The sequence below is a fragment of the Budorcas taxicolor genome, chromosome 24 (genome assembly GCF_023091745.1).
Source record: "Budorcas taxicolor isolate Tak-1 chromosome 24, Takin1.1, whole genome shotgun sequence".
Lineage (NCBI taxonomy): Eukaryota > Metazoa > Chordata > Mammalia > Artiodactyla > Bovidae > Budorcas > Budorcas taxicolor.
The window spans coordinates 39,675,106-39,701,104 of NC_068933.1; the positions used below are offsets into that span (position 1 = coordinate 39,675,106).

Sequence of the window (25,999 nt, forward strand, 5' to 3'; positions counted from 1 at the left end):
GGGCAAATTCCAGACTGAGCGGTGTGCGTGGATTTATGGAGCAATTTCGGGAGCCACCCTCCAGAGAACTGCTGCCACTGAGAAGGCACTTAAAGAGGGCCCCGCTCGGCCGGAACACAGGGGCTGAGCCGGAGAATCTCAGGTTGCTATTTTCAGGGACACATTTGTTTCCAAACAAAGGGCTCTCTGCCAGCTATTTTAGAAGTCCTTGTATATTTACTCAGCCAACTCTCTGCGCTGGGGATTGTCTTTGGGCACTGAGGTTTTATCATCGGTGTCTATTTAAAGCAGGATGAAAAACAGCTCCAGATGAAAACAGAGCATGTTTCCAGCCTCAAATGTGAGACACTTTCTTTTCTCACAGGGCTGAGATCTGGCTCCCCTCCCTCTCTCTCTGAAACTGCCACCTGTCTTAACAATCTTCGCTGTGTCTTAGTTTAATTGGCGCTGTTTTCTTTTTAGCGGTACATAAAATTATAGTGCGCCTTAACAAATCACAGATTGGATGAAATATGGTGTCTACGTTGCACGGTTTTGAGAGAAAGCGAATCTCCATTAGGACCCACTGACAATCTCTATCTGGTTACACCCACCATGGAACACATCACATCAAGATTTCATGTCATGAAAGGGCCAACAGGCCAGTATTCACAGGGTGCGAATTGGGGGAGAGAGAGAAATGAAGAGAGAACGGCAGGCTCAGTACAGCAATATGCTGATTCCAATCTCTTGGGAAGATCAAAGGTCCTGACTCGGGATCCCCACTTCTGAAACACCCTTTGCCTGCAATCCATTCCAGAACTAGCTGTTCAATACAAGGCGCTGGGGACCCAGACAGGAAAGAGACTGCGCCTGCCCTCAGGGTGCTCACAGCCCGTGCAGGGAACACCTGCCGCCTGTCTCTCTCACACATCCCCTACCTTCTGAACTCAGAACAAGTCTGACTTTGAAAGTCACTGAACTCAAGTGTCCGTGGCATGTCACACTGCGGGGAGGTGAGCATGCCCAGCTGCCTCTGCTGTTGGAGGAGCCTGGGGGCTCGCTTAGGAGAGTGGTGGGTTAGGACGAGGGAGAGGAAGGCGGGGGGCAGCACGGCCTGAGGCAGATCACTCGGGGGTCTTTGGGGAGCAGGACGAGAAACCGGTGTGGGGCAGGCTGCAGGCTGGGCCGCTGTGTGGACAGTCCTGCTGATTCACATGGGGGGACTCCACAGGTGGCGCAGGGCGGTGGTTCCTGGCATGGGGGCCCCCAGCTCAGTGCCGGCTCTCTGCTTTTGGGGGCTGGGTCTGAGCCCCCAAAGACAGATGTCCCGTTGAGGGTACCTCTGTTTTGGGTAAATGGACGGCTGGACTGGGAGCACCAGCTCTACAGTCACTGAGGAACATGCTGAGGATCACATGGGCCATGCTCTAGGGGCCAGGCGGGGCCTTCATCATACCAGGGGCAGCAGTAACAGGGGCTAAGACTTAGCAGGAAATGTCTTTAGCCCCTGCCGCAGGTTAATCCACCTGTTCCTCACAGTAGCTGTGAGAGGGAGACGCCATGGTTATTTCTCTGTTATAGGCAAAGCAGCAGAAGCAGAGGAACCACCTGCCTGAGCGGTGCAGAGCCAAGCAGGAAGGGGCTGAGACCCGAACCCCAGCTGCCTCGGGTCTGCGCCTCCAACCCCACGACACGGCTCTTCGGAAGCGGGGACACAGGGCTTCCCCGGTGGCGTGGGGGGTAAGGACCCACCTGCTGATGCAAGGGAAGTGGGTTTGGTCCCTGGCGCGGGAAGATCCCACGTGTCGAGGAGCAGCTAAGCCCGTGCTCCACAGCTACTGAAGACCAGGTGCCCCCAAAGCCCTGCTCCACCGCAAGAGAGGCCACCAGCCTGAGACGCTGCGAACCGCACCTGGAGATGCCCCAGAGAAGAGCCCACGCAGCAGCAAAGACCCAGCTCAGCCAGAAACAGGTAAACAAACATGAAGTGGGGACTCAAGCAAGCCGCCCTGGAGGCCTGCCTGGCCTCTCCCGCTCCCGCGGCAGGTGGTCTGGATGTTTGAAAGCCCGCCCCACAGATCCAGGGGTGACCCACCCTTCATGGCACCAGGACAGGATGAACCCAGGAGGCAAGCAGAGCAGGACCCATACCCTCCATGTGCGGGTAGCTCGGGGTGGGGAGAGGGCTGGGCGGGGGCAGGCCAGAGGCAGGCCAGGGCGGCGGGGGTGGGGGGGTCCAGACCCCCAGGCGAGGCCCGAGGCTCTGGAGAAATGCTGCTCTATTCCTGTCCAGCAACACCTGACCGCTTGGCTCAGAAAACCAGGCTTTCTCCAGCTGCAGTCCTGACCACCTTCACGGTTTTTTACAGGCTCGCAGGCCAGCAGGCTCTGATGACTTCCATCCAAACTAATTTTCTGGTGAGCCAAATGTTAGAGAATTTGATTTTACTACTGTTAATATAAAGGGGAAAGTTGTAGCAATGGCCGTAAGTAGGAGGTAAGAGTTAAAAAAATAAGTAAACAGCATTTTCAGGTCAGCGGCCTTTGGTTATAATCAAGTTTTACTAAATAAAGTTTTACTGGAACAAAGCCAATCTCCTTCATGAAACTTTCACAGGGCAACAGGAAAGCAGGGGCAATGATACTCAGTGGCCTGCAAAGCCTAAAGTAAGTGTTATCTGGTCACCTAGGAAGGTTCGCACACCTCTGAAACAAATATGGTTTCTAACTAAGGGCAGTAACCTGTCCTCTCTGTTAAAAAGAGGGAACATTGAAAGTTCATGAGGAGTTGATCAAGGATGTATCAGCATCAACCTGAGACCTTCTCACTGGCAATGAGAAGGCTGAATGAATATTGATGGAAAAGGAAATAACGTCACCACTGTATGATCTGATCCTATTCAGTACTCCCTAAATTATGTTTCACATCACCGTGGGCAGAGTTTACACCAGGGGACATACGATTGAACCAGTGCATACAGTAAATCAAATCTTATATGTAAATGATAGAATGTGTGACTTGGCAGTAAAGATGGGTGAGGACACTGAAAACCTGGTAACATTAAATTCGCAAAAGAACTTGACTGTTGGCGGCTTAGCTGGTAAAGAATCCGCCTGCAATGCAGGAGATCAAGGTTCGATCCCTGGCTTGGGAAGATGCTCTGGAGAAGGAAATGGCAACCCACTCCAGTATTCTCACCTGGAGAATCCCAAGGACAAAGGAGCCTGGCGGCCTGTAGTCCATGGGGTCGCAAGCGTCAGACAGGACTGAGCGAATAAGCCACTACCGCCAAGCAAAGAGAAGCTTGAGAGGATCTGCGGGAATGGAATGGGATCTGTGGGTTGAAGCTGGCACCGTGAGCTGGGCTGACCCAGGGGGTGACCCTAAGTCTTGGGAAGCTCTTGGTAAAGCACTTTGTGCCCATATCACCCGCATGGCTGATGGCAAAAAGCCGTGCTGATAAACAGCCCGAAGGGCGATAAGATCTAGTTGGGAAAAAGGAGATAATGGGTCCAGAGGAAAGGCAGGCACGCAGACCCAAATGACGGATTCGGAGAGATGGAAGGAGCCATGTGGGTGGAAAAGAGGGGATGCCGAGAAGGAGGGGGCCCTGCCTCCCCGGGGACTCGGCTCAATTCGCACCGCCCGGGCCAGCATCTGCACCTTGAGCCGATGAGCAGGGAGGCCTCCTTTCTAACACTTCAGCTTCCCCTGTGGAGCAGGGCTCCGTGATGCCAGCAGGACCCTGTCTCATTCTCTGCGCTCACACATCTCCAGGCGGATGAGCTACCTGCCTCCAAGTTCACAGCAGCCAAGGAAGGCAGACTTTTATTCTAGAAACTTCGTCGGCAAGCCTTGTTCCCTTAACGCTGTGACATCACGTGCGGGCCTTCCATCTGCACTGCCACGCTATGCAAACACCTCCACACAGTCCCCAACCTTCACTTTTGTCCTGAAGGAGAACCAAGGCTGTGGTTATCCAAATCAAACCCAGGGCTTCCCTGGTGGCTCAGGGAAGTGGTTAAATCATCCAAAAGGTTGGTGTTAACGTAGGTTTAACCCTAAAGGGGTAATGATGGTGAAGAACCCACCTACCAATGCAGGAGACACGGCTTCCATCCCTGGTCCGGGAAGATCCCACACGTCACGGAGCAATTAAGCCCGTGCGCTACCGAGCCTGCGCTCTGGAGCCACAGCGACTGAGGCCACGAGCCACACCTACTGAAGCCGGGGCACCCCAGAGCCCTGCTCCGCCCCAGGGAAGCCACCGCAATGGGAAGCCCGCGGACCACGACTAGAGAAGTCCCTGGGGCCACAACTAGTGAAAAGCCCGCGCACGCACGGCCATGAAGACGCAGCACCGCCAAAAATAAAGAGCATTATTTAAAAAAAAAAAAAAGGCAGGTGTGGCAGCGACAGCAACTGCACAGGACAGAGCCAGTGTCAGCAGCGGAGGGAGACCCCGAGGAACGGGCAGCACCGCCCCGGAACCTGCCGTGCGGCGGGCAGGGTCCCCCAGGCACGAGACCCAGCCCCTGCCAGGCCGCGCACGCCGGGGGCCAGCCCGGCCCTGCCCCAGACAGGAGGGCTCGCGGGCCCAGCTCAGCCCCCATCGCTGCTCCGCCCGCTGAGTGATGCGAGTTTCTCCTTTGTCTAAGGATCCGCTGTGGTTTTCAGGGTCCCGGGCAGACGCAGGGAAACAGAAGCCTGTGGCCAGTGGAATTGGGGAGCGGGTTTTTACCTCCCAGCTTTCGTGACATTTTTAGATATAAAAAAGTTTCAGTCTTTCCTTAACTTCCCCGGGGAGGTGCTTTGAGGGGATTTGTGTGCGGCGGGGGTGAAGCGAGAAGGGGGGTGGTTAGAGCTCCGTCTCCGCTGAACAGAGCAGAAGGATATCAGTGAACCTCGGAAACGCAGTAACAGGCTAGGGCCCGGGAACAGAGGAAGAAATAAACTGAAATTAGAAGGATGTTTGCGTGCCCTGATGATGATTTTTACGTACTTTTCCATGTACATGGGGCAACCTACAATATGAATTTCTTCGTAATTAAGCCAGTAAAATTCAGCCATAGAACCAATGAGCATATCCATATAATTTGTGCACCGAGAAAAGTGATTTTAACCAAGGTTAAGAGCCTTTCTTCCAAAAGGTTTGTTTTAACGTAGGTTTAACACTGAAGCGGAAATGATGGAAACAAAACAACCAGAGCCTCTCCAGGAAGTGTCTTAAGTGTCCGTACAAAGTCCACTTATTGCATCCAATCCACCCACAGGGACATTCACATCTAAAGTGTAAATTGGAATTTAGAGACTTTATAAAAAGCTGTTTTTAATCTCAATGTGCCCCAAATGAGAAGCTGTCAATGAGTGGTTAGGGACTCTTAAATTCAGAGATTATTCAAACGTTCTATTTTACAAAAACACTTATGAAACTGTCACAGGGAAAAAAAGCTGTAAAATAAACACTGAATAGCATTCTCACACAAAATCAAAGATGCCTACCCCTCAAAGGCATGGACTACATAAATATAAACTCAAAGAAAATGTAAACAGGTTCCTTTGAAAATTACCAGCCAGTGGTTTAAACAAAGGAAAGAAGAAACAGAGGGGGCGGTGGCCTCAGGACCTTCCATAACGCCGTTGTGGAGGGCGCCCATCCTAGAGGCCAGAGGCCCACGGAACCTGCCACACATTAGAGGCACCAGGGCCAGAAATCTCCCCTTTTCACAGCTCACCAGTCTTCATCCAGGCTGATTCTCATCTTCCATTTCCAGACCCAAGTCCAGCCTGTCCCTGGATCCCCGCCTTTTGTCTGTGAGCAGTTTCACTACCAATGAGACAGTTAAAACTCAACATTCAGAAAACTAAGATCATGGCATCTGGTCCCATCACTTCATGGGAAATAGATGGGGAAACAGTGGAAACAGTAACAGACTTTATTTTGGGGGGCCTCTAAAATCACTGCAGATGGTGACTGCAGCCATGAAATTAAAAGACACTTATTCCTTGGAAGGAAAGTTATGACCAACCTAGACAGCATATTAAAAAGCAGAGACATCACTTTGCCAACAAAGGTCCGTCTAGTCAAAGATATGGTTTTTCCAGTAGTCATGTATGGATGTGAGAGTTGGACTATAAAGAAAGCTGAGTGCCGAAGAATGGATGCTTTTGAAGTGTGGTGTTGGAGAAGACTCTTGAGAGTCCCTTGGACTGCAAGGAGATCCAACCAGTCCATCCTAAAGGAAATCTGTCCTGAATATTCACTGGAAGGACTAATGTTGAAGCTGAAACTCTAATACTTTGGCCACCTGATGCAAAGAGCTGATTCATTTGAAAAGACCTTCATGCTGAGAAAGACTGAAGGTCAGAGGAGAAGGGGATGACAGAGGATGAGGTGGTTAGATGGCATCACTGTCTCAATGAATGTGAGTATGAGTAAGCTCCAGCAGCTGGTGATGGACAGGGAGGTCTGGCGTGCTGCAGTCCATGGGGTCACAAAGAGTCAGACATGACTGAGTGACTGAACTGAACTGAGACGGCCTGGGACCTGGGACCCTTTGCCGCTGTGCTTGCACCTGGACAAACGTTTCTCCCAGCAACAAAGAAACTAGCAGGGACTAAAAACAACTGCACATATGTGAGCAGTTGGGGCAAATTATGGACAAGAAGATATATAGAGAGACCAAAAAACCCAACTGCCACTTCTGCAGAGTCGGGAACAAAAGCAGGGAACTGCGCATGCCCCCTGCACTCAACACCACCAAAGGGGCGGGCGGACCCTAAGACACCCCTCCAGCCTGACCCCTGGACACACACCACCCCCCACCCCTCTCTAGTTGCTCTTTTGCGTCTGACTCTCTGTGACCACATGGACTGTAGCCCGCCAGGCTCCTCTGTCCATGGGATTCTCCAGGCCAGAATACTGGAGTGGGTTGCCATGCCCTCCTCCCGACTCAGGGACTGAATCTGGGTCTCCTGCACTGCAGGCGGGTTCTTGATGGCTGAGCCACCAGGGAAGCCCAGGACACATCCCCATCCCTCATGTAAGGAACCAGCTGCCCCATCTTGCTCAGGGAGTGAGCAAGGGAGCCCGTTACTTGTTTTCACTCCCCCTTATGAGGCAGGGACCCCAATAAAGCCTTGCCTGAATTTCTTGTCTGGCCTCTAATCCATGTCTATTGATAGAGGAGGCCAAGAACCCTGGCCAGCATTACCAGGGTTTGGCAAAAGGGAGCCACAGCCCACCCCCCACCCACCCATCCCAGTTCCTCCGACCCTCCCTGCATTTTTCATGCACAGTCACATGCCATGCCTGCTCGGCTCGACGGTGTCCCCAGTGAACACGCTAGAAGAGCTTAAGTCTGCCAGGGAAGGCGACCAGCCAGAGGAAGCTGACGGCAGCAACACCGGCCTCCGAACAGGAGGAAAAGCATCCCTTCTCAGACCATGCCCAGGTGGTCGGTCAGCAGCAAGGCTACGCTCATCCAGGTAGAGAACACAGCCCTGGAGAAGGTGCGTGTCTTGTTCTGGGCCCGGGGCAGAGGAGTGAGTGAGTGGCAGTTGAGCAGGTTTATCCAGAAAGGCTCTGTGGTTAACAGCTCGCAGGGGCCGGGGTGTCTCTCAGTACAGCCACAGCTAAGCACCTTGACCAACCTGACTTCACTGTGCAAGCACCGTGCCAGCTTCTGGGGCTGTACCGTGAGGAACACAGGACGCTCGCTTCTCAGGGGTTTGCAATCAAGCTGGGAAGCCTCACGGGATGACAGAATAGCCTGTGGTTCCTAGAGGGATGTACAGAGCCGCCCCTCTGGAGCACAGGGGAGAGAGTGGAGCGTGCGGGGGGCTTCAGGGAGGAAGCGGCATTTCAGCAGGCTTCGGATGGGGAAGGGGGTGAAAACCCAACCCCAGGGCACAGCCTTTGCAGGAGCTCGGAGCTGTGAGAGGCTCGAGGACCAGAAGCTCTAGGGCAGCTGGAAGCTGAGTGATTACCGGTCACTGGAGAAAAGCAGGTGGCGATGGGGGGAAGCTGGGGGTGAGGTCACAGAGCAGCCGGCAAGGTGACCGCTGGGGGTGCCAGGAAGGCAGGAGTACTTCCAGGCCAAACCCACCCGACACCTGTTTAGTAAATAAAGCTGCACTGGGACACAACCACACCTTTCTGCTCACATATTTTCTGTAGCTGTGATTGGGCTTACTCCGGGGGGTCAGTGGTGGAGAGTCCGCCCACCAGTGCCGGAGACAGGGCCTCAATCCCCAGGTCAGGAAGATCCCCTGGAGGAGGAAATGACAACCCACTCCAGTATCCTTGCCTGGGAGATCCCGTGGACAGAGGAGCCTGGCGGGCTACAGTCCATGGGGTCCCAAAGAGTTGGACACGACTGGGCAACTAAACAACAGCAATAGCTGGGTTTGTGCTACAGCAGCAGAGCTGAGGGGCTGGGACAGAGATCTCGCGGCCCACAGAGTCAAAGCATTTTCTATTTGACCCTTTTTTAGTTTTGCTGATCAATGGCTGAAAACTGTGAACTATCACGGGGCTTTCTGCCACTGGCCGGAATACACACTGTCCGTTTCCCTCCTGTTGTCTCTAAGCAGCGTGGCTTCAACCTGCTCCCTCCCCACCACGGACACAAGCTTGTCTGGACCCAGTGTCTCATTCTCAATCCCAAATTTTCTGTCTTCACTTGCTGCTGAGCCTTTTTATTTTCCCCTGGTTTTCACTTTAGGGCTTTGCTGCACACTTGCCTTGCCTGACGTGGTCACCAGCCTCCCACCCACCTGCAGAAGCTCATCACTCAAGCTGGGAGTCATGTTACTTCCTTTCCCTCTTTACCAAGTTCTTCATAAATTTTTGTACTACTTTTCAAATGCGGCTGAAAATCGATTTTTTCCCCCCTTGCTGTTACCACTTTCAAATCCCATGCTCTGACAAATAGCTACTCTTCTGTAAAAACAAAACAAAACAAAACAGGTTCCCCTCTTGTACAAAGCTCTTGGAAAATAGAAGGTATGCCTACCAGCATTCAGGGAACAGAAAAATAAAGAAACCACCTTGCTTTTCTGATGGGACACACAGTAAGGGCTTTATGTGTACATCCCCATGTACTTTTAAAACCAAATTTGATCTACAAAAATTAAATTTGCTCAGGATTTTCCAGGGCGGAGATCTCCAATATACAGCAAAGACTGTGACTGCTGTTTTATTAACCACTGGCAATAAAACCCAGAGTTTTCAAAGCTGCTTTTTAGGGCACACAGTGTCACTTCCTGGGCCCTAAGCCTACGGCTGCCTCTTACCCACTGTGTTACAGCGAGTAAATTAACCTCTCTGTGTCTCAACGTCCACATCTTCCTAAAACAGGGGGAGAGGGGAATTGAAACTAACCCATCTTACAGGGTTGCTCCAAGGATCAGATGGGATGACATATTATGAGCAGTTTACATCGTGTCTGGTACACAGAAAACACTTTGTCTGTGTTAGCGAGCACTATAATTCTGAGGTTTCTTCCCCCGCCCCCCACAGATTCAAGAATAAGAACTTACTGGGGACAGTGCCCTAAGACTTGATGCTTCATGGTGAACATGAAGTCGTTTCTGCCCCCATCTTTCCGGTTTCCCGTACTCTTGGCTCGGGGGGGCGGGGTCCAGGGATGGACACGGATCGGAACTAGCCAAGCACACTATTCAGCCCCCACCCCACCCCCAAGTCCTGCCTTCACCGAGGATCTGGGTCCCTGTGTTTCTGCTGGGTGGGCTATTGGCTGGAGCTGTTGGTTGGCCATCTTTATTAGCCACTTGGAAAAGCTTCCCAGAAATAAAACCAACACAGTAAAATAACAAAACAAAACAAAACCCAGCTGGGAGAGATGAAGGGGACAATGAAAATGCCCCTAAAACAAACAGGAGCCTTTGGATCCAGTCATGGTATCTGGAAAGTCCCGTTCCACGTGCTGATTTCTGAGCTTATGGCAAGTTTCAGCTGGGTTTTCTGTCCCTTGCATCCAAAGAGTTCTGCAACGTCCTAGTGAACTGACATGAGCTACGACTAGACCCAAAGGCAAACCTTGCTCGTCTTGGTGCTGCGAAGAAAGCGTGGCAAGGAGAGGTGGCAGCCGTGAACTCTAGGCCTGGCTCTGTCTGCAGCCAGTAGGGGATGGCTGGGAGGACCGTTTCGTCTTTCTGGGTCCTGGTGTACTTGTGTGTCAAGGGAGAGAGGTGAGTGAAAACCAATCTCTGAGATCCATTTTCAGCTCGACCATCCCAAGAGTCTCTATGATTTCTGGGTTTATTTCAGTTGCGGATACTATGGTCTAATTGGTTACCGATTCTCTTATTTTCCCGCTTCCTTCTGTTTCAACTTTTTAAATTTTCTATTAGACTCTCAGTCATTGTACTCCAAGTGTTTATTGTCTTCGCCTTCGATTTCCTTCTAAAGAAAATACATTTATTTTTGTATACTCGGGCATAACGATCCCATTTTCTTCCCATTCCTATATTTTTCAAACTAATTAGAGTGATAAGTTCCTTGAGGGTTGAAACTAGAGTTTTCCTGTGGGTGTGAACATTATTATTATTTTTTTTAAATTGGCAACTGATCTGCCAGTTTTTACAGAGCAGCAGGGTATGGGTTTTAAGTAATGTAAGCAGGAAATGGGTCTCTAGCCTACACAAAATAAAGGCAAAAGTACTGATTTACCCTGAGTCCACAGCTGCCTTCCTCTTATAATTGCAGTCTGAACCAAAATTCCCCCACAGAACTGCAGTGTAACATCCACATCTACAGAACGTCAGACCAGAAAAGGGAGTTAAGGGCACACAGCCTGTGGGTCTTGCACACACATAAAAATGATCTGCTGCTTTCAGGGCATTATCACTCTTTTCTCGTCAGTGGTAGGGTTTAGGGCCTGAACTAAGTAAAGACTACTTTCGTATCATAACATTTGTTGATTTTTCTTTTATTTGATAGCTCTGAAGCCCAGAGGGAATCAGAGGAACTGGCTGAAATGTGGACTCATCACCTGCAGTCAGAACCCCCGGAGGATGCTGCCTGCCGGATGCTTCCCTGTCTGGTACCCATGGGGCTGGTGACCCCACGCTTGCTCATCGGGAGCTTAATTATGAATGAGAGCCCAGCCCAGGGGCCTTCATGATGACTTCTTGGCAGATACCACCAAATGACCTGGAAGCAGAGGTTCCGGGGCGGTTGGTTCAGCAACTCAGGGATGCTGTCAGGGCCCGAGTTTGTCTGTCTGTCCACTCCTCCATCCACACAGCCTGCTCTGACCTGTCACTGACCTCCTTCAGGGCTGAGAGGACCTGTGGGGAGGCACCTGCCTCCCTGAGCACCTGCGGCAAAAGGCGGGACACTTCTAAGCATGAGTCTTTTGTTTTAGTAATTTTACTTTGATAAAATTTCAAATTTGCTGAAGAGTTGCAAGAATGGTACACGGAGCTCCTTCACGGTGTATCCCTTCACTCAGACACGTAAGGTTTGATATTTTCCACCTCTCTCTTCTTTCTCTCTCATTTCTCTGTCTCTGTCTCACACACACACATCTACACACCCACATACCTACACACCCACACACACCCACACACCTACACACACACACCCTTGTCTTTTGAACCATGGAGAGCTAGTTGCAGATACTGAGAATAAGAGCATTCTCTTTCTCATGTAACAAAAGCGCAATGATCAAAGTCGGGAAATTTAAAGCGGACTCAATCCTAACCTACGGTCTACTCAGATCTCAATAACTGTCCCAATGATGTCCTTTATGGACAGTTTCCTGCTCCAGCATCTCCAGGATCACTTAGCTGTCATGTCTCAGCCATTCTGTCTTTCAGAATCTTCTCGTTTTTGAGAGTACTAGTTTTTTTTTTTTTTTAATTGGGTTATTTGCTTTCTTATCATTGAGTTTTCGAAGGTTTTCTATCTCTGCATTTAAGTCCTTATCAGATATGTGATTTGTATATATTTTCTCCTCACCTGTGGCTTCTCTTGTCGTTAATTTCACAGTGTCTTTGGAGCAGCAGACATTTCTGGTTTTAATGAAGTCTACTTAACCATTTTTTTCTCTTTTATGGATCATGAGCGTGAGTCTTGAACTCTTTCTCACTGGACCAGCCTAGGTTACAAGTTCACCATGAGCCAATGATAGCGCCTAGAACAGAATACACTGATGGCTTGAGTCCAGTGAATTGATCCAACCCTGATGTCTTCCCTGAGGTGTAGAAACCCAAGAGGTGGAAAAGCCCACTTAAACCCTGGGCACGGTTAGGAACACGCTGGGCAGGCCACCAAGAAAGAGCCTCAAGTCACAGCTCCCAGGGGAGAGCCAGGTGGCCAGCTACACACCCTCAGTGTGGGCCCGCCTGGCTCCAGGGACCTTCTCCACTGGCACTGAGCCGCATGTCCCAGTTCTAAAATCCAAGAGCCTCTGAGCAACATGAGCCTTCAAACCCCACTGCCAAACTGTGGCTTTCTGCCCCACACTTGTAGACGATGGTGTGCGCAGCTCAGCATCTCCAGAGCCACTTAGGCCACCCCGCCCAGGGCCCCACGAGACCCCCACGGGATGCAGAGCAGGTGGGCAGCGATTCCGCCAATTGTTCCCCCGGGCACACACACCTGCCTCTTCCTCACACCCGCCCAAGCCAGGGCATTGGTCTGGCATGCTCCTGCTCTCTTCATTTGAAAGCACCGAGGAGAACCCACAAGCAGCGATTTTTCGGTGTTGTATTCCCTCTGCCTGTGTTAAAGCAGGTCTACTTCAAAGCCCCATAAGCCGATGATTATGGACCACTCATTTTTCATCTATTCACATGTTCTCTTCTGAATTAATCAAGTGTATAATTGGAGAAAGGGGTGGTGGGAAGGAGAAAAGCTGAATCAAGTTTGGAAAAGTGTCAACATGCCAAATTTCTAAATGTTTCTTCGACAGCAAAAGTTTGGTGCTCCCTCCCCTCTGAGAAAGGGTGCATTATTTCCACCTGCCTCTGCCTCGTTTTATTCTCATCAATACAGGCAGAGCTCTTTATTCCTCCTGTCAAGATGGGGGAATGGTCTCCGTGTGGTTCTAGGACACCCTTGGGTTACCAGCAGAGACAGAGTCAGTTACGAACTGCTCTGGAATACAAGCACGACACCCAGCTCCTCCCCTTTCACCAAATGCCACTCAAATTTTATCTGAAAATCCCCAGTTTTCTCTTTCCACGACATCTCTGCTGACACCTAACCGTGGCAATGTATCATTAGTGTCATGCCTGAATTCCACATGCTGATGTCCTCCACAACTTGATTTTGGAGGCTGAGTAATCATATTTATAGATAAAGCAAAGAGAAAAAGAATTTCTGAAGCTCCACTTACATTCTTTGGACATCCCCACTTCAAAGCACTTCTGGAGTCGACAGTACTGGCATCGATTCCTGGTGACTTTATTAATAACACAATTCTTATCTCGGTGACAAGTGTAAATCATGTTCTTCTGAATACTTCTGCGGAAAAAGCCCTGCGGGCAAGTGAAAAGAGGAGGAAATTAGGCAAAACTACCGAGCTTCATGCGAAATCAAAGTCAACCTTATCAATGCATTGACTGCTCGTTCTGAGTAATGAAGTGATGGCAGCAGAAAAGATAACTTATTTAAGCCTTAAAATCCTTGTATCCTTGTGAAATATGATACTCATATTCCTAGTCTCTCCGTTTGCTGCAAAGCAGAAAGTTCCTTTTAATCAAAACTGGACATGACTGTTATTATCTTGCTAAAAGAAAATGAAAGCCTTGGGAAATACAACGCAGAGTTGACTTCCCTCCAGACAGGCTTAACTTCCTATGTGGTTCCCACATTGGCCAGAGTGATTTCAGGTGAGTCTACTGTCAAGAAACCCAACAGAAGAAGCATTCAATTTGCAGAAGAAATTATATGCTTCATGAAAGAATTAGGTCTTTTCAAAGCTGTCCTCTCCAATTCCTTTTACATATTTAGCTCATGTAACTGTATTTAAAACATAACTTAATTTACAGAGTGTTTAAGAAAAATATTTGCCACGGTTGTAAACAAGGCAGAAAAATGACTGCTTGGTCATTTAATGGCATATTAGAGTTATGTTGTGCAAAACGGTACCTGCTAATCATGTGTGGTCATTTAAGTCAAAATCGATGAAAATTAAATAAAATTAGTATGATAGTCTCCATGTCCATCCAAGTTGTGGCAAAGGCCATGATTCTACTCTTTGCAGTGGCTGAGTAGTATTCCACGGTACACATGCACCGCAACTTCTTTATCCGTTCATCTGTCAGCAGACACTCGGGCTGCCTCCACGCCTTGGCTATTGTAAACAGCGCTACAATGAACGTGGGGGGGGTGTATCCTTTTGAACCATGGTTTTCTCCAGATATATGCCCAGGGGTGGGACTGCAGGGCCCTGTGGTAGCTCTGTTTTTAGTTTAAGGAGCCTCCAGCTGTTCTCCAGAGTGGCTGCACAGCACCAGTCTACATTCCCACCAGCGCTGGGAGGGCTCCGCCTTCCCTCCACGCCCTCTCTGGCATTTCTTGTGTGTAGATTTTTTTGATGACGGCCATTATGGCTCTTGTGAGGTGATACCTCATTGCAGCTTTGATTTGAATTTCTCTAATAATTAGCGATGTTGAGAGTCCTTATTCATGTGCCTCTTGGCCATCGGTATGGTTTCTTTGGAGAAATGTCGACTTAGATCTTTTACCTATTTTTGATTGGGTTGATTTTTTTTTTTTCCCATATTAAGCGGCACAACCTCTTTGTAAATTTTGGAGATTAACTCCTTGTGGTTGCTTTGTTTGCAAATATTTTCTCCCATTCTGTGTGTTAAAAATTAAACAAAAAAAAAATTGCCTCCTCACTCGTACTAGCCACATTTCAAACGCTCAGCAGCCACGTATGCGCAGTGTCTGGACAGCACGTGCCCAGAATGCTGCCGTCTTCGCAGAGAGTCTGCATGCGCGGCGCTGACTCATAAACTCACCCGGGTCGTCTAACGGTCTCAGGAGACGTAACGAATTGTGACTTACTCTTTATTACTGACTGCACCCTGACTCTGTAAAGACTGTGGAGGACTGGTAACTTAAGAATCAGATTGGTCTGTTACAGATGCAAAGATTCCTGCCCAGCTGAGATATGACCCAAGATGACTGTTCTGTTGCCTTGCAGGGCATCAATCAGGTGTGTCTAACTTTGCCGTCTTACTCCAGCATTCTTTTTTCCCATCACTGTACACTGTCTGCCTGTGCACCTACCTAGGCATTTGCTCATATCCTTCTTTGAACCAATTTGTCTTCCTTCTCTTTTCCTCATTAATGAATTCAGTAAATCCTCAATATGTGTTTACTGCATATTTGAATAAGTTACTGCTTATTAGGGCTTCCCTGGTAGCTCAGAGGGTAAAGCGTCTGCCTGCAATGCTGGAGACCCGGGTTCGATCCCTGGGTTTGGAAGATCCCCTGGAGAAGGAAATGGCAACCCACTCCAGTATTCTTGCCTGGAGAATCCCACGGACGGAGGAGCCTGGCTACAGCCCATGGGGTCGCAAAGAGTTGGACATGACTGAGCAACTTCACTTCCACTGTTTATTAACTTTTGGATGTTACAATTTGACCAAAGAAGCAATTTATCTTGATTTTTGTGATACTCGGATGAAACAAATCAAACTTTAGGCTCCAGGAGCACAGGGTCCCCACCTTCTCCTCTCTGCTTACCCATCTCCCCACACAGCTCTGCAGAGAATGGGAGATTGAGTGACGCTTGTTAACACACAGATGAATGAATGGTTACTGACGAGGAAACCGGCTGTCTTTTTCCTCCTCCAGTCGCCCGTCAGTAACCTCTCTGCTGCCAGGGGCAATAAAAGCAAGGAGTTTGACCTTATCAGTTGTGATGCGACTTTTACCTACATCAGACACAACTCTCCTGAACATAAAACACACCACCCAGTGTGCTGAACCGCAAATAAGACTCACCATTTGAGTTCACCTTTCCCTGCAGGACATTAACAACACTCCAGGAGCCGGGACTAAAAACCTTCAAAGCTAAAGCACGGTAGCCAAGAAAGCTCATGTAACACACTTCATTTAGGATATGGACGTGGGCACCCTAGGATTTTAATGTCTAAATAGCATATTTTCACTGGCATCGTTCAACCGTAAATGCCTAGAAATCTTCTTTAAGGTTTCAACTCCTGTCACATCCCAGATACACACATTTTTCCAAGAAAACATAGTTTATTTTTGTACCTCTGGAGCTACAAATATGCTCAGAATCTAAAAATAACAGGTTATAAATACCCTGCAACTCTAAGAGAGTCTGTGCCCTATGGTCACTTCAAACGTATCTTTTCCTGCAGAAAATATTAATACATACAGGACACTTTTGGCCACCAGATGTACAAACTCTACTTACAAACACTTCACTGCTCTACTGCCAGGAAACACTGGCATTTGGAAGATCCAGTTTCTGCAGGTGTGAGGCCAGTGAGGTGTGGACAAAGGTGGCCTCCTTCGCTTATTAAAAACCGAATACTCAGTTCAGCACATTCTTGGTGAGGGAGCACAGAGGAGAGGAAACCAATCTCATGACACCGAGATGGAAGAAGAGAGGCTTAAGAACGTTATACGTCACTAATTATCTAGGGAGTGAGGTTCAGTAACAGTGATAGCAGAAACTAAATAGGACTTCTTAGTTTTCCAAATCAGAGTGTAGGCTGGATTTCAGAAGGGGAATCTGAGTTTCACTAAATTATTTCCACCACGACTTGCTGGCTAAGTAGGATGCCGTCAGTTACTTTTGCACACAGGTTGGGTGAACGGAAATGCCCTTGGAAGCCACAGAGGGGCCTGTCTTGTCCAAACCTCCCTCCCCTGCAGTAGATACTGTGAGCTGTTCGGTAAACCTCATTCCCACTGCTTGGAGAATCTCGTGTGTGCATGCGTGTGGGTGGCACCATAGCCCTGTGCCATCAACATTTTAACCTACTTAATGTTTTTATCTAGGTTGAGTCTTCTTTTATTTCTAGCATTATTTAAAATGAAAACCTTTAACCTCTGGCTCAATTCAAAAGCTAGCACTGTCATTAAATAATGAGAGGGCACCCACACAATAAACAGAATGAAGTCCAGCAGAACAGAAGTCACGACTTCCCTGGTGGCACAGTGGATAGGATTCCGCCTGCCAATGCAGGGTACACGGGTTCGATCCCTGCTCTGGGAAGATCCCACGTTCTGCAGAGCAAATAAGCCCGTGGACCACAGCTACTGAGCCTGCGCCAAGAGCCTGTGCTCCGTAACAACAGCACCCACAGCAGTGAGAAGCCAGCGCTTAGCACTGAAGAGTAGCTCCCTGCTTTCCACAACGAGAGAAGAGCCCACATATCAACGAAGACCCAGCACAGCCAAAAATTAAATACATTAATAATAATAATAAATAAATAAAACAAACAATAATCAGAAGTGATTTCACTCTTGCTGGATCCGGGTTGTGCTAAAGACTTGGAGTCCAGCCTCCTCTCTTCTGGCAGAAAAGGGACAGAGCAAGACTGAGGACGAGATCAGCCCTACCTTGAGACTTCCCTTCAAGGGACTGCGAGATGATAAACACGTTTCTCACTGTGTGACTCAATGAGGTTTAAAGCCAGGAATCTGTCCCACCTAAAATTGAGAGCCTCGTAATTTGGGAACCAAAAAACTGTAGCCTCTCCCACAAAACAAAACAAAAAAACTGTAGCTGAAATTTGTCTTACGTAAAATGTGCTTTAGAAGTGTTGAGTTTAAACAGAAACAGACTCATAGACTTTTAAAATAAGCTTATGGTTACCAAAGGGGAAGGGAGGGACAAATTAGGGGTTTGGGATTAACATACACACACACATGTATAAAACAGATAATCAACAAGGACCTGCCATACAGCACAGAAAATTCGACTCAATAGTCTGTAGTGACCAGTACGGGAAAAGAATCTGAAAAGGAGTGGACACACATGTGCGTGTAACTTTACCACTTTGCTATACAGCAGAAACCAACACGACATTGTGAATCAACTAGATTCCAATATAAAAGTTAAATTTAAAAATTCTTTAAAAAGTCAAAAAACAAATTTCCATAAAATAGTACCAAATTCAAGTGTGCTAGTCCTTGCAGTTGGTAGATGGGTGGAGACACACCTGGAGGAGAAGAGGCGGAAAAGCTGAGCAGGTCCAGGTGAAGGGCCTGGTCCTCCTCGGAGGAGGGGCAGGGCCCTGGGGGGGAAGCTGAGGGGTGGCCTGGGGAGTCCCTTCGGGGAGCTGGGCCCACACATCCCCTGAGGGAGGGGCTGGTGGCTGAGTCCTGGGACCCTTCCCAGATGTACATTTCTGAGATCCCAGGTGGGTCATCACAGCAGGGAGGGGCACGTTGAGACAGCCTGAGGGCGAGGACAAGGGGGCTTCCTCGGGGAGCAGCAAACAGTGAGGAGGCGGGGCATGTGGAGACAGGGACAGACAGACCTGCCACCTGCAGGGCAACAGCCGTGGCTTCTTCAGACTCACAGACACAGGGGACAGCTCTGCAGCGGCCGAGGCGGAGGAGGGGTGGAGAAGGGATGGCCCCAGAGTCTGGGATTAGCAGCTGCAAACTGTTGTATGTATGATAAACAACAAGAGCCTACAGGATAGCACAGGGAACTATATGGAATGCCCTGGGATAAGCCATCCCGGAAAAGAGTATGAAAAAGAAAGCAAGTATGCACATAACTGAGTCACTTTGTTGTGCAGAAATTAACACAACATTGTACATCAAATATACCTCAATAAAATGAATGAAAAAAGCAAAGCCAGAAACAACTATGATTTCTTGGGACTGGCCTTGGGTTTAAAAGCTAATCAACCAGAGGGCTTTCAGATGGCCTCAGCTTTCTCTTGGAGTGGAGACCTCAGCTCACCTCTGTGGGGACGTGTCTGTGGCCAGACTGAGGCTGCAGTGCCAACCCCAGGAACTGGCTCACAGTCGCTGGGTGCCAACCCCAGGAACTGGCTCACAGTCGCCGGTCACCAGTTAGTCTGAGGACCTGGCTTTCTGCCACAAGGTCAAGAAGACAGACCTGCATCACAAACTGAGCCAAGTGTTTCCTAATCATGGATTTTTTAGCCTTTCTTCACGCTCTTCTACTCTTGCTATCAAAGAACTAGGGTTCAACCAAAAAAGAAAAAAAATACCCTCATATGGTAGAGAAGGCCACATAGTCCTTAGAGGCATTTGTGAGCCATCTGCTTCATATCTTAGCAATAACCACAGAACACCCACATCCTACTCAGATTTCGTTTGTCTTCCCTTGGGGACACAAGGTGCCTTTGTACTAACTGACCTACTATCTACAGGACATAAACAATCAGAAATCAGAAGGAAAGGTAACTGTTTCTTGCAAACCTAAATATTTTCCTATACCTAAATACTTAAGATTCCCAGTGCCCTCGACGAGCTAGTCAAATGCCCCAAACCTACACAGGTCATGGAAAACAGTGATCCACCTCACTCTCTCCTTTATGGCAGTGGTCTAGTTGCTAAGTCATGTCTGACTCTTGTGACCCTGTGAACTGTGTAGCCCACCAGGCTCCTCTGTCCATGGGATTCCCCAGGCAAGAATACTGGAGTGGGTTGCCATTTCCTCCTCCAGAGGATCTTCCCGACCCAGGAATCGAACCTAGGTCTCCTGCATTGCAGGCAGGTTCTTTACTAAGCTACAAAGGAAGTGGTTAAGAATTAGGCTTTACATATAATTTACATAATTATATATAATGTCTTCTTCCAAAAAACTATTAGAACTCTTCAATGAACTTGGTAATGTTGCAGGTTACAAAATTAATATACAAATATCTGCTGAATGTCTATACATTAACAAAAGACCAGAAAGAGAAATTCAAGAAACAATTCTATGTACCATTGCATTAAAAAGAATAAAATACTGAGGAACAACCCTAAGGAAACAAAAGCCCTGTGCTCTAAAAACTATAAGATGCTGATGAGAGAAATCAAAGCAGACACAAGCACATGGAAAGACATACATGTTTGTGGGTTGGAAGAATCAATATTGTTAAAGTGACTATACTACCCAAGGCAATCTATAGATTCAATGCAATCCCTATTATATTACCAAGGGCTTTTTTAAACAGAATTAGAACCAAAAAAATCTTAAAATTTATATGGAGTCCCTAAAGACCCAAATAGCCAAAGCAGTCTTGAGAAAGAACAATGGAGCAGGAGGAATCAGGCTCCCTGACTTCAGACTACACTACAAAGCTGTAGTCATCAAAACAGTATGGTACTGGCACAAAAATAGAAATCAACGGAACAGGATAGAAAACTCAGAATTAAAACCATGCACCTATGATCAATTAATCTATGACAAAGGAGACAAGATTGCACAATGTTGGAAAGAGAGTCTCTTCAACAAATGGCGCTGGGATACTGACAGCTACATGTAAAAAAATGGAATTAGATCCTTCTTTAACACCAAACACAAAGATAAGCTCAAAATAAACAAAAGACCTAAACCTGAGACTGGACACTATAAACTCCTAAAGGAAAACAGGCAGAACACTCTGACATAAATTGCAGCAATATCTTTTTCACCTCCCAGAATAGTGGAAATAAAAACAAAAATAAACAAATGGGACCTGTTTAAACTCAAAGCTTCTGCACAGCAGAGGATACAATAACAATAAACCAAAAAGGCAACCCACAGATTGGGAGGAAATATTTGCAAATGATGTGACTGACAAGGGATTAGTCTCCAAAATTTACAAACAGCTCATGATGTTTAACAGCACAAAAACCAACAGTTCAATCAACAAGTGGGCAGAAGACCTAAATAGACATTTCCCCAAAGAAGACATACAAATGGCCAAGAGGCACATGCAAAGATGTTCAACACCACTAATTATAAGAGAAATTCAAATCAAAACCGCAATGAGATATCACCTCATACCAGCCAGAGTGGCTACTATCAAAAAATACACAAACAGTAAATGCTGGAGACGGTGTGGAGAGAAGGGAATCTTCCTACACTGTTGGTGGGAATGTACATTGGTGCAGCCACCACGGAGAACAGTATGGAAGCCCTTTAAAAAACTAAAAACAGAGCTACCATATGACCCTGCAATCCCACCCCTGGGCATACATCTGGAAAAAAACATGATCCGGAAGGATAAATGCACCCCAGTGTTCATCGCAGCACTGTTTATAATAGCCAAGACATGGAAGCAACCTAGATGTCCATCAGCAGAGGAATGGATAAGGAAGACGTGGTACATATAGACAACGGAATCTTACTCAGCCACTAAAAAGAATGAAATAATGCCACCTGCAGCAACATGGATGGACCTAGAGACAGTCAGACAGAGTGCAGTAAGTCAGACAGTGAAGGAGAAATATCTCATGACGTCCCTGATATGTGGAGTCTAAAAATAAATGATACTATGAACTTGCTTCCAAAACAGGAGGAGACTCATAGACTTAGAGAATGAACTTATGGCTGCCAGGGGAAGGGATAGTTAGGGAGTCTGGGATGGACGTGTACACACTGCTCTATCTAAAATGGATAACCAGCAGAGACCTACTGTATGTACAGCATGTGGAACTCACCTGGCAGCCTGGATGGGAGGGGAGTTTGGAGGAGAATGGATACATGTATATGTATGGCTGAGTCCCTCCACTGTTCACCTGGAACTCTCACAGCATTGTTAACTGACTAAGCTTCAAAACAAAATAAAAAGTGTTTTAAAAAAAGAATTAGACTTTACAATGTTTTTGCAAAAAACAATGGCCCGTGCTTTGTGTAATGAATGATTATATACAATGTCTTACCTTACAGAATGGTTCCCAGTGGGAGCAGGGCTGTGATTTTTGACCCCTAAGCTGAAACTCCAGTACTTTGGCCACCTCATGCAAAGAGTTGACTCATTGGAAAAGACTCTGATGCTTGGAGGGATTGGGGGCAGGAGGAGAAGGGGATGACAGAGGATGAGATGGCTGGATGGCATCACCAACTCGATGGACGTGAGTCTGAGTGAACTCCAGGAGATGGTGATGGACAGGGAGGCCTGGCGTGCTGTGATTCACGGGGTCGCAAAGAGTCGGACATGACTGAGCGACTGAACTGAAATGAGCTGAAGGGATGTTTGTGTTGTCATAGTGTACATGGCTGGCAACTAGTAAATAGAAGCTAGAGATGGTGCCACACACCCTGCGATGCCCAGGACCCTCTCTGACGATCCCCCCGCTGAAGACTGAATGTATCCCCCGGTTATTCTTTCACTGAAGTCTACCACTCAATGTGATGGCATCGGGAGGTGGGGCATTTGGGAAGTACTTAGGCCATAAGGGTTTGTTGTTGTTGTTAAGTCACTAAGTTGTGTCCGACTTTGTGAACCCATGGACTGCAGCACGCCAGGCTCCTCTGTCCTCTACTATCTTCCAGAGTTTGCTCAAATTCATGTCAATTCAGTTAGTGATGCTATCTAACCATCTCATTTTCTGCCGCCCACTTCTCCTTTTGCCTTCAGGCTGAGCACTGAAAAATTGATGCTTTCCAACAGTGGTGCTGGAGAAGACTCCTTAGAGTCCCTTGGACAGCAAGGAGATCAAACCAGTCATTGCTAAAGGAAATCAACCCTGAACGTTCACTGGAAGGCCATAAGGGTAGAACCCTTTAAGAAGACCCCAGAGAGCTAGTTTGCCCTTCCCTCCCCCACGTGAAGGTAAAGGGAAGAGACATTCATCCAGGAAGCAGGACTTCACAAAACTCTGACTCTGTCAAGAGCCTTGATTTTGGATTTCCCAGCCTCCAGAACTGTGAGAAATAAATGTTTGTTGCTTATAAAACAAAACAAGCAAACAAAACTCTGACTCGGTCACTTACTATCTGTGTGACATTGCACAAGTTACACCAAGGCCTCAGTTTACCCCTCTGTAAAATGGGGATACTGAAAGTGCCTACTTCATAGGCCCACTCGGTACATCCAATCAGGAAACGGATGTAAAGTGTTGGTACAATGCCCAGCACATAGCAAGGGCCTAATGAATGGCAGCTCTTGTTCCTGGCAAAACCTCTTTTTCCAAAGCTTTCTTCTGGACAGTTTCCAATATACATCTTGTGTTCAAAATAACGATATCCAAATAGGATAGAACAGCGCTATGAATCTCTGGACAAAACAGGCTACTGTGGGCAGGCAGCCTCGTGACTCCAAGACCCATTCATGATCCACTCACTCAGGGCCATTTAACTGGGGTAGAGGTGGTGGGCTCTCCCGGGGCACACCAAGACGGAAAAGATGGATATGGACTGCCCTTCTCCAACCTACCAGGAGTGAGAAGTCAAGTGAACTGAGCAGTGCAGAAGCAGAAGAGCCCAATACAGGGCCTGGCACATAGCGGGCACACACAAATTGAGGGTTTGAGATTGACATACACACACCACCGTGTATGAAATAGTAACTAATAGGGACCTACTGTAGAGCACAGGGGACTCTGCTCAATACTCTGTAATGACCTATATGGGAAAACTCATTAAAAGAGTGGATACACATATATGTTTAACTGAATCACTTTGCCAGACACCTGAAGCTAACACGACCTTGAAAATCAGCTATAGTACAATAAAGTGAAAACACGGTGGGTGAGCAGAGGTCGGGGTGAGGAAGGACAGGGAAGGGCCAGCGGTGCAAACTGGCAGAGAGTTGAGTGATGGGCGTGTGTGTGCAGGCATGGCGGGGACAGGGAGCTGATGGGCAGACAGGGTCAGGTCAGGAAGGCCATGCCAGGCGCTTGCTGGAAAGGAACTCCCTCTTCTGTGCACGTGAGGACCAAGGTCAGCAGCGTATTCTGCCAAGCTGGACACTGATTTCATCCTGCATTAATTTAACATAGAAAGACAGCTGAGTGCCGAAGAATTGATGCTTTTGAACTATGGTGTTGGAGAAGACTCTTAAGAGTCCCTTGAACTGCAAGGAGATCCAACCAGTCCATTCTAAAGGAGATCAGTCCTAGGTGTTCATTGGAAGGACTGGTGCTGAAGCTGAAACTCCAATACTTTGGCTACCTGATGTGAAGAACTGACTCAATGGAAAAGACCCTGATGCTGGGAGAGATTGAGGGCAGGAGGAGAAGGGGACGACAGAGGACGAGGTGGTTGGATGGCATCACCGACTCAATAGACATGAGTTTGAGTGAACTCCGGGAGTTGGTGATGGACAGGGAGGCCTGGAATGCTGTAGCCCATGGGGTCGCAAAGAGTCAGACATGACTGAGCGACTGAACTGAACTGAAGCAGACCGTCGAGCTCTGGGTATCAAGGGGCCAGGGAATGGGAGGGAGTAGGGATGGGGGAGAGGGTTAGTGTTTGGTGGGGGCAGAGTTTCAACCTGGGACAGCGAAAAATTCAGAAGATGGATGATGGTGAGAATTATACAACAGTGTGAATGTACTTAGTGCAGCTGAACTGAACAATTAAATATGGTTAAAACAGTATGTTTTGTATGACATGACTTTTACCACAAAAAAAAAAAAAATCATTATTAAAAAATACAAATACCTAAAGCCCTTAGGTTTGAGCAGGAATGTAGGCCAAGAATCTCTGATTTCCGAAATGACAGCACAATCAGCTGCCTCCTGCTTAATCCTCAAGATGATTTTGAGAATTCACAATGCAGTGTTTTGGGTGGAAGCTGCTTTTTCTGTTTTAGAGCCCCTTTCGTCAGGTTTAACAAGTGTAGAAAGTGTCATGATCTCTGGAAGAAAGGCACGAAATTAAACCTTTTTTGTTTTGCTGAAAAAAAAAGGCAACTTGGCCCCAAATTCACCATAAAACACACTGGGTCAGGAGAAATTCATCCCAAAGATAGCATGGGCGTCACACGTGTTTGCACTGGGCTTCGGCGGAGTTGATTTCTATCCCGTGCAAAGTTCAAAAGGGTGCTTTCTCCTTCCAGAAGAGAGAAGAGAGAGAGCAGTGAGGAGTGTTAGTCATTGCTCCGCGCTCATTAAAAGGAATCGACCGCGATCCCAGCTCGATCCAAGAGTGGCAAGCAGGTGGCTGCCCCAGGCGGGCGTCCCCCGGGCCAGCAGGCCTGGCACAGAGACTCGGGCTGGCCAAGCACAGACCTGCAATTCCCATCTCCAGCCAGAAGCAGAGGAGCTGCCAGTGGGAGGTGAGGGTGGAATACTCCCATCGCAGCTACTTTGGGAAATGCGGCTTTCAGAGCAGGAAACACGTTGCCTTAAACAAACAAAAAACACCCTGCGGACTGAGTAGAAGTCTGTGCGTGACAACGTCTGAGAAGTTATTAATAGCCAGATTTGGGGGAAGAAAGAGAAAAGTGAAGACCTTTTCACCCCACTGAAAGACAATGGTGAGAGGGAGGGAGAAAGTAGAAAAACAGCCCACTGTTTTGATGACAAACAGAGCGCTTCCTCCCCCGCAGGGAGGCTGGGCACGCATGGGACTGAGAACGCTGGCCGGCCAGTCCGGGGGCCGCTCTGCGCCACCCAAGGAAAACGCCGTGGGAGCCACACTCCACACAAGAACGTCGTGTCATCCCAAGGGGCACGGGCATAGAGCCATTCGTTTTTTGTTAAAAAAAAAAAAAAAAGCCTCTGCCAGGGCAAGACGCCACTATTGTGAAAGGTGAACAGGTGTCCACATGGAGGTGGACAGCCTAGCTCCTAGGAGGCTCTGAACTCCACAGCGCCACTTGCCTGCTCCTGGGAAGGTGGCCTCTGAGTCCTTCCCCTTGACCACGTGTTTCAGCCCCAACATTCTCCTGCCAACTCCCTCAGACCGGAAGTCTCCTGAGCATACTGACTCTTGTGCAGGTTAGAAAGACAAGCCTTTATTTTGAGGGTGATGGGCGGATAGGGTCAGGTCAGGAAAGCAGACAGGTAGCCCAAATGGTAAGGAATCTGCCTACAGGGCAGGAGATCTGGGTTCGATCCCTGAGTCAGGAAGATCCCCTGGAGCA

The 25,999-nt window shown here is 48.1% G+C and overlaps 1 protein-coding gene across 1 annotated transcript in view; it reads right to left on the reverse strand.

The window, feature by feature from the left end:
* The window catches only part of RARB (retinoic acid receptor beta), a 183,383-nt gene that overhangs the window by 88,823 nt on the left and 68,561 nt on the right, over positions 1-25,999 (reverse strand). Inside the window, exon 3 of the mRNA XM_052661557.1 lies at positions 13,354-13,495. Coding sequence (XP_052517517.1) covers positions 13,354-13,495 — 142 coding nt within the window. The remainder of the gene's footprint in view (positions 1-13,353; positions 13,496-25,999) is intronic.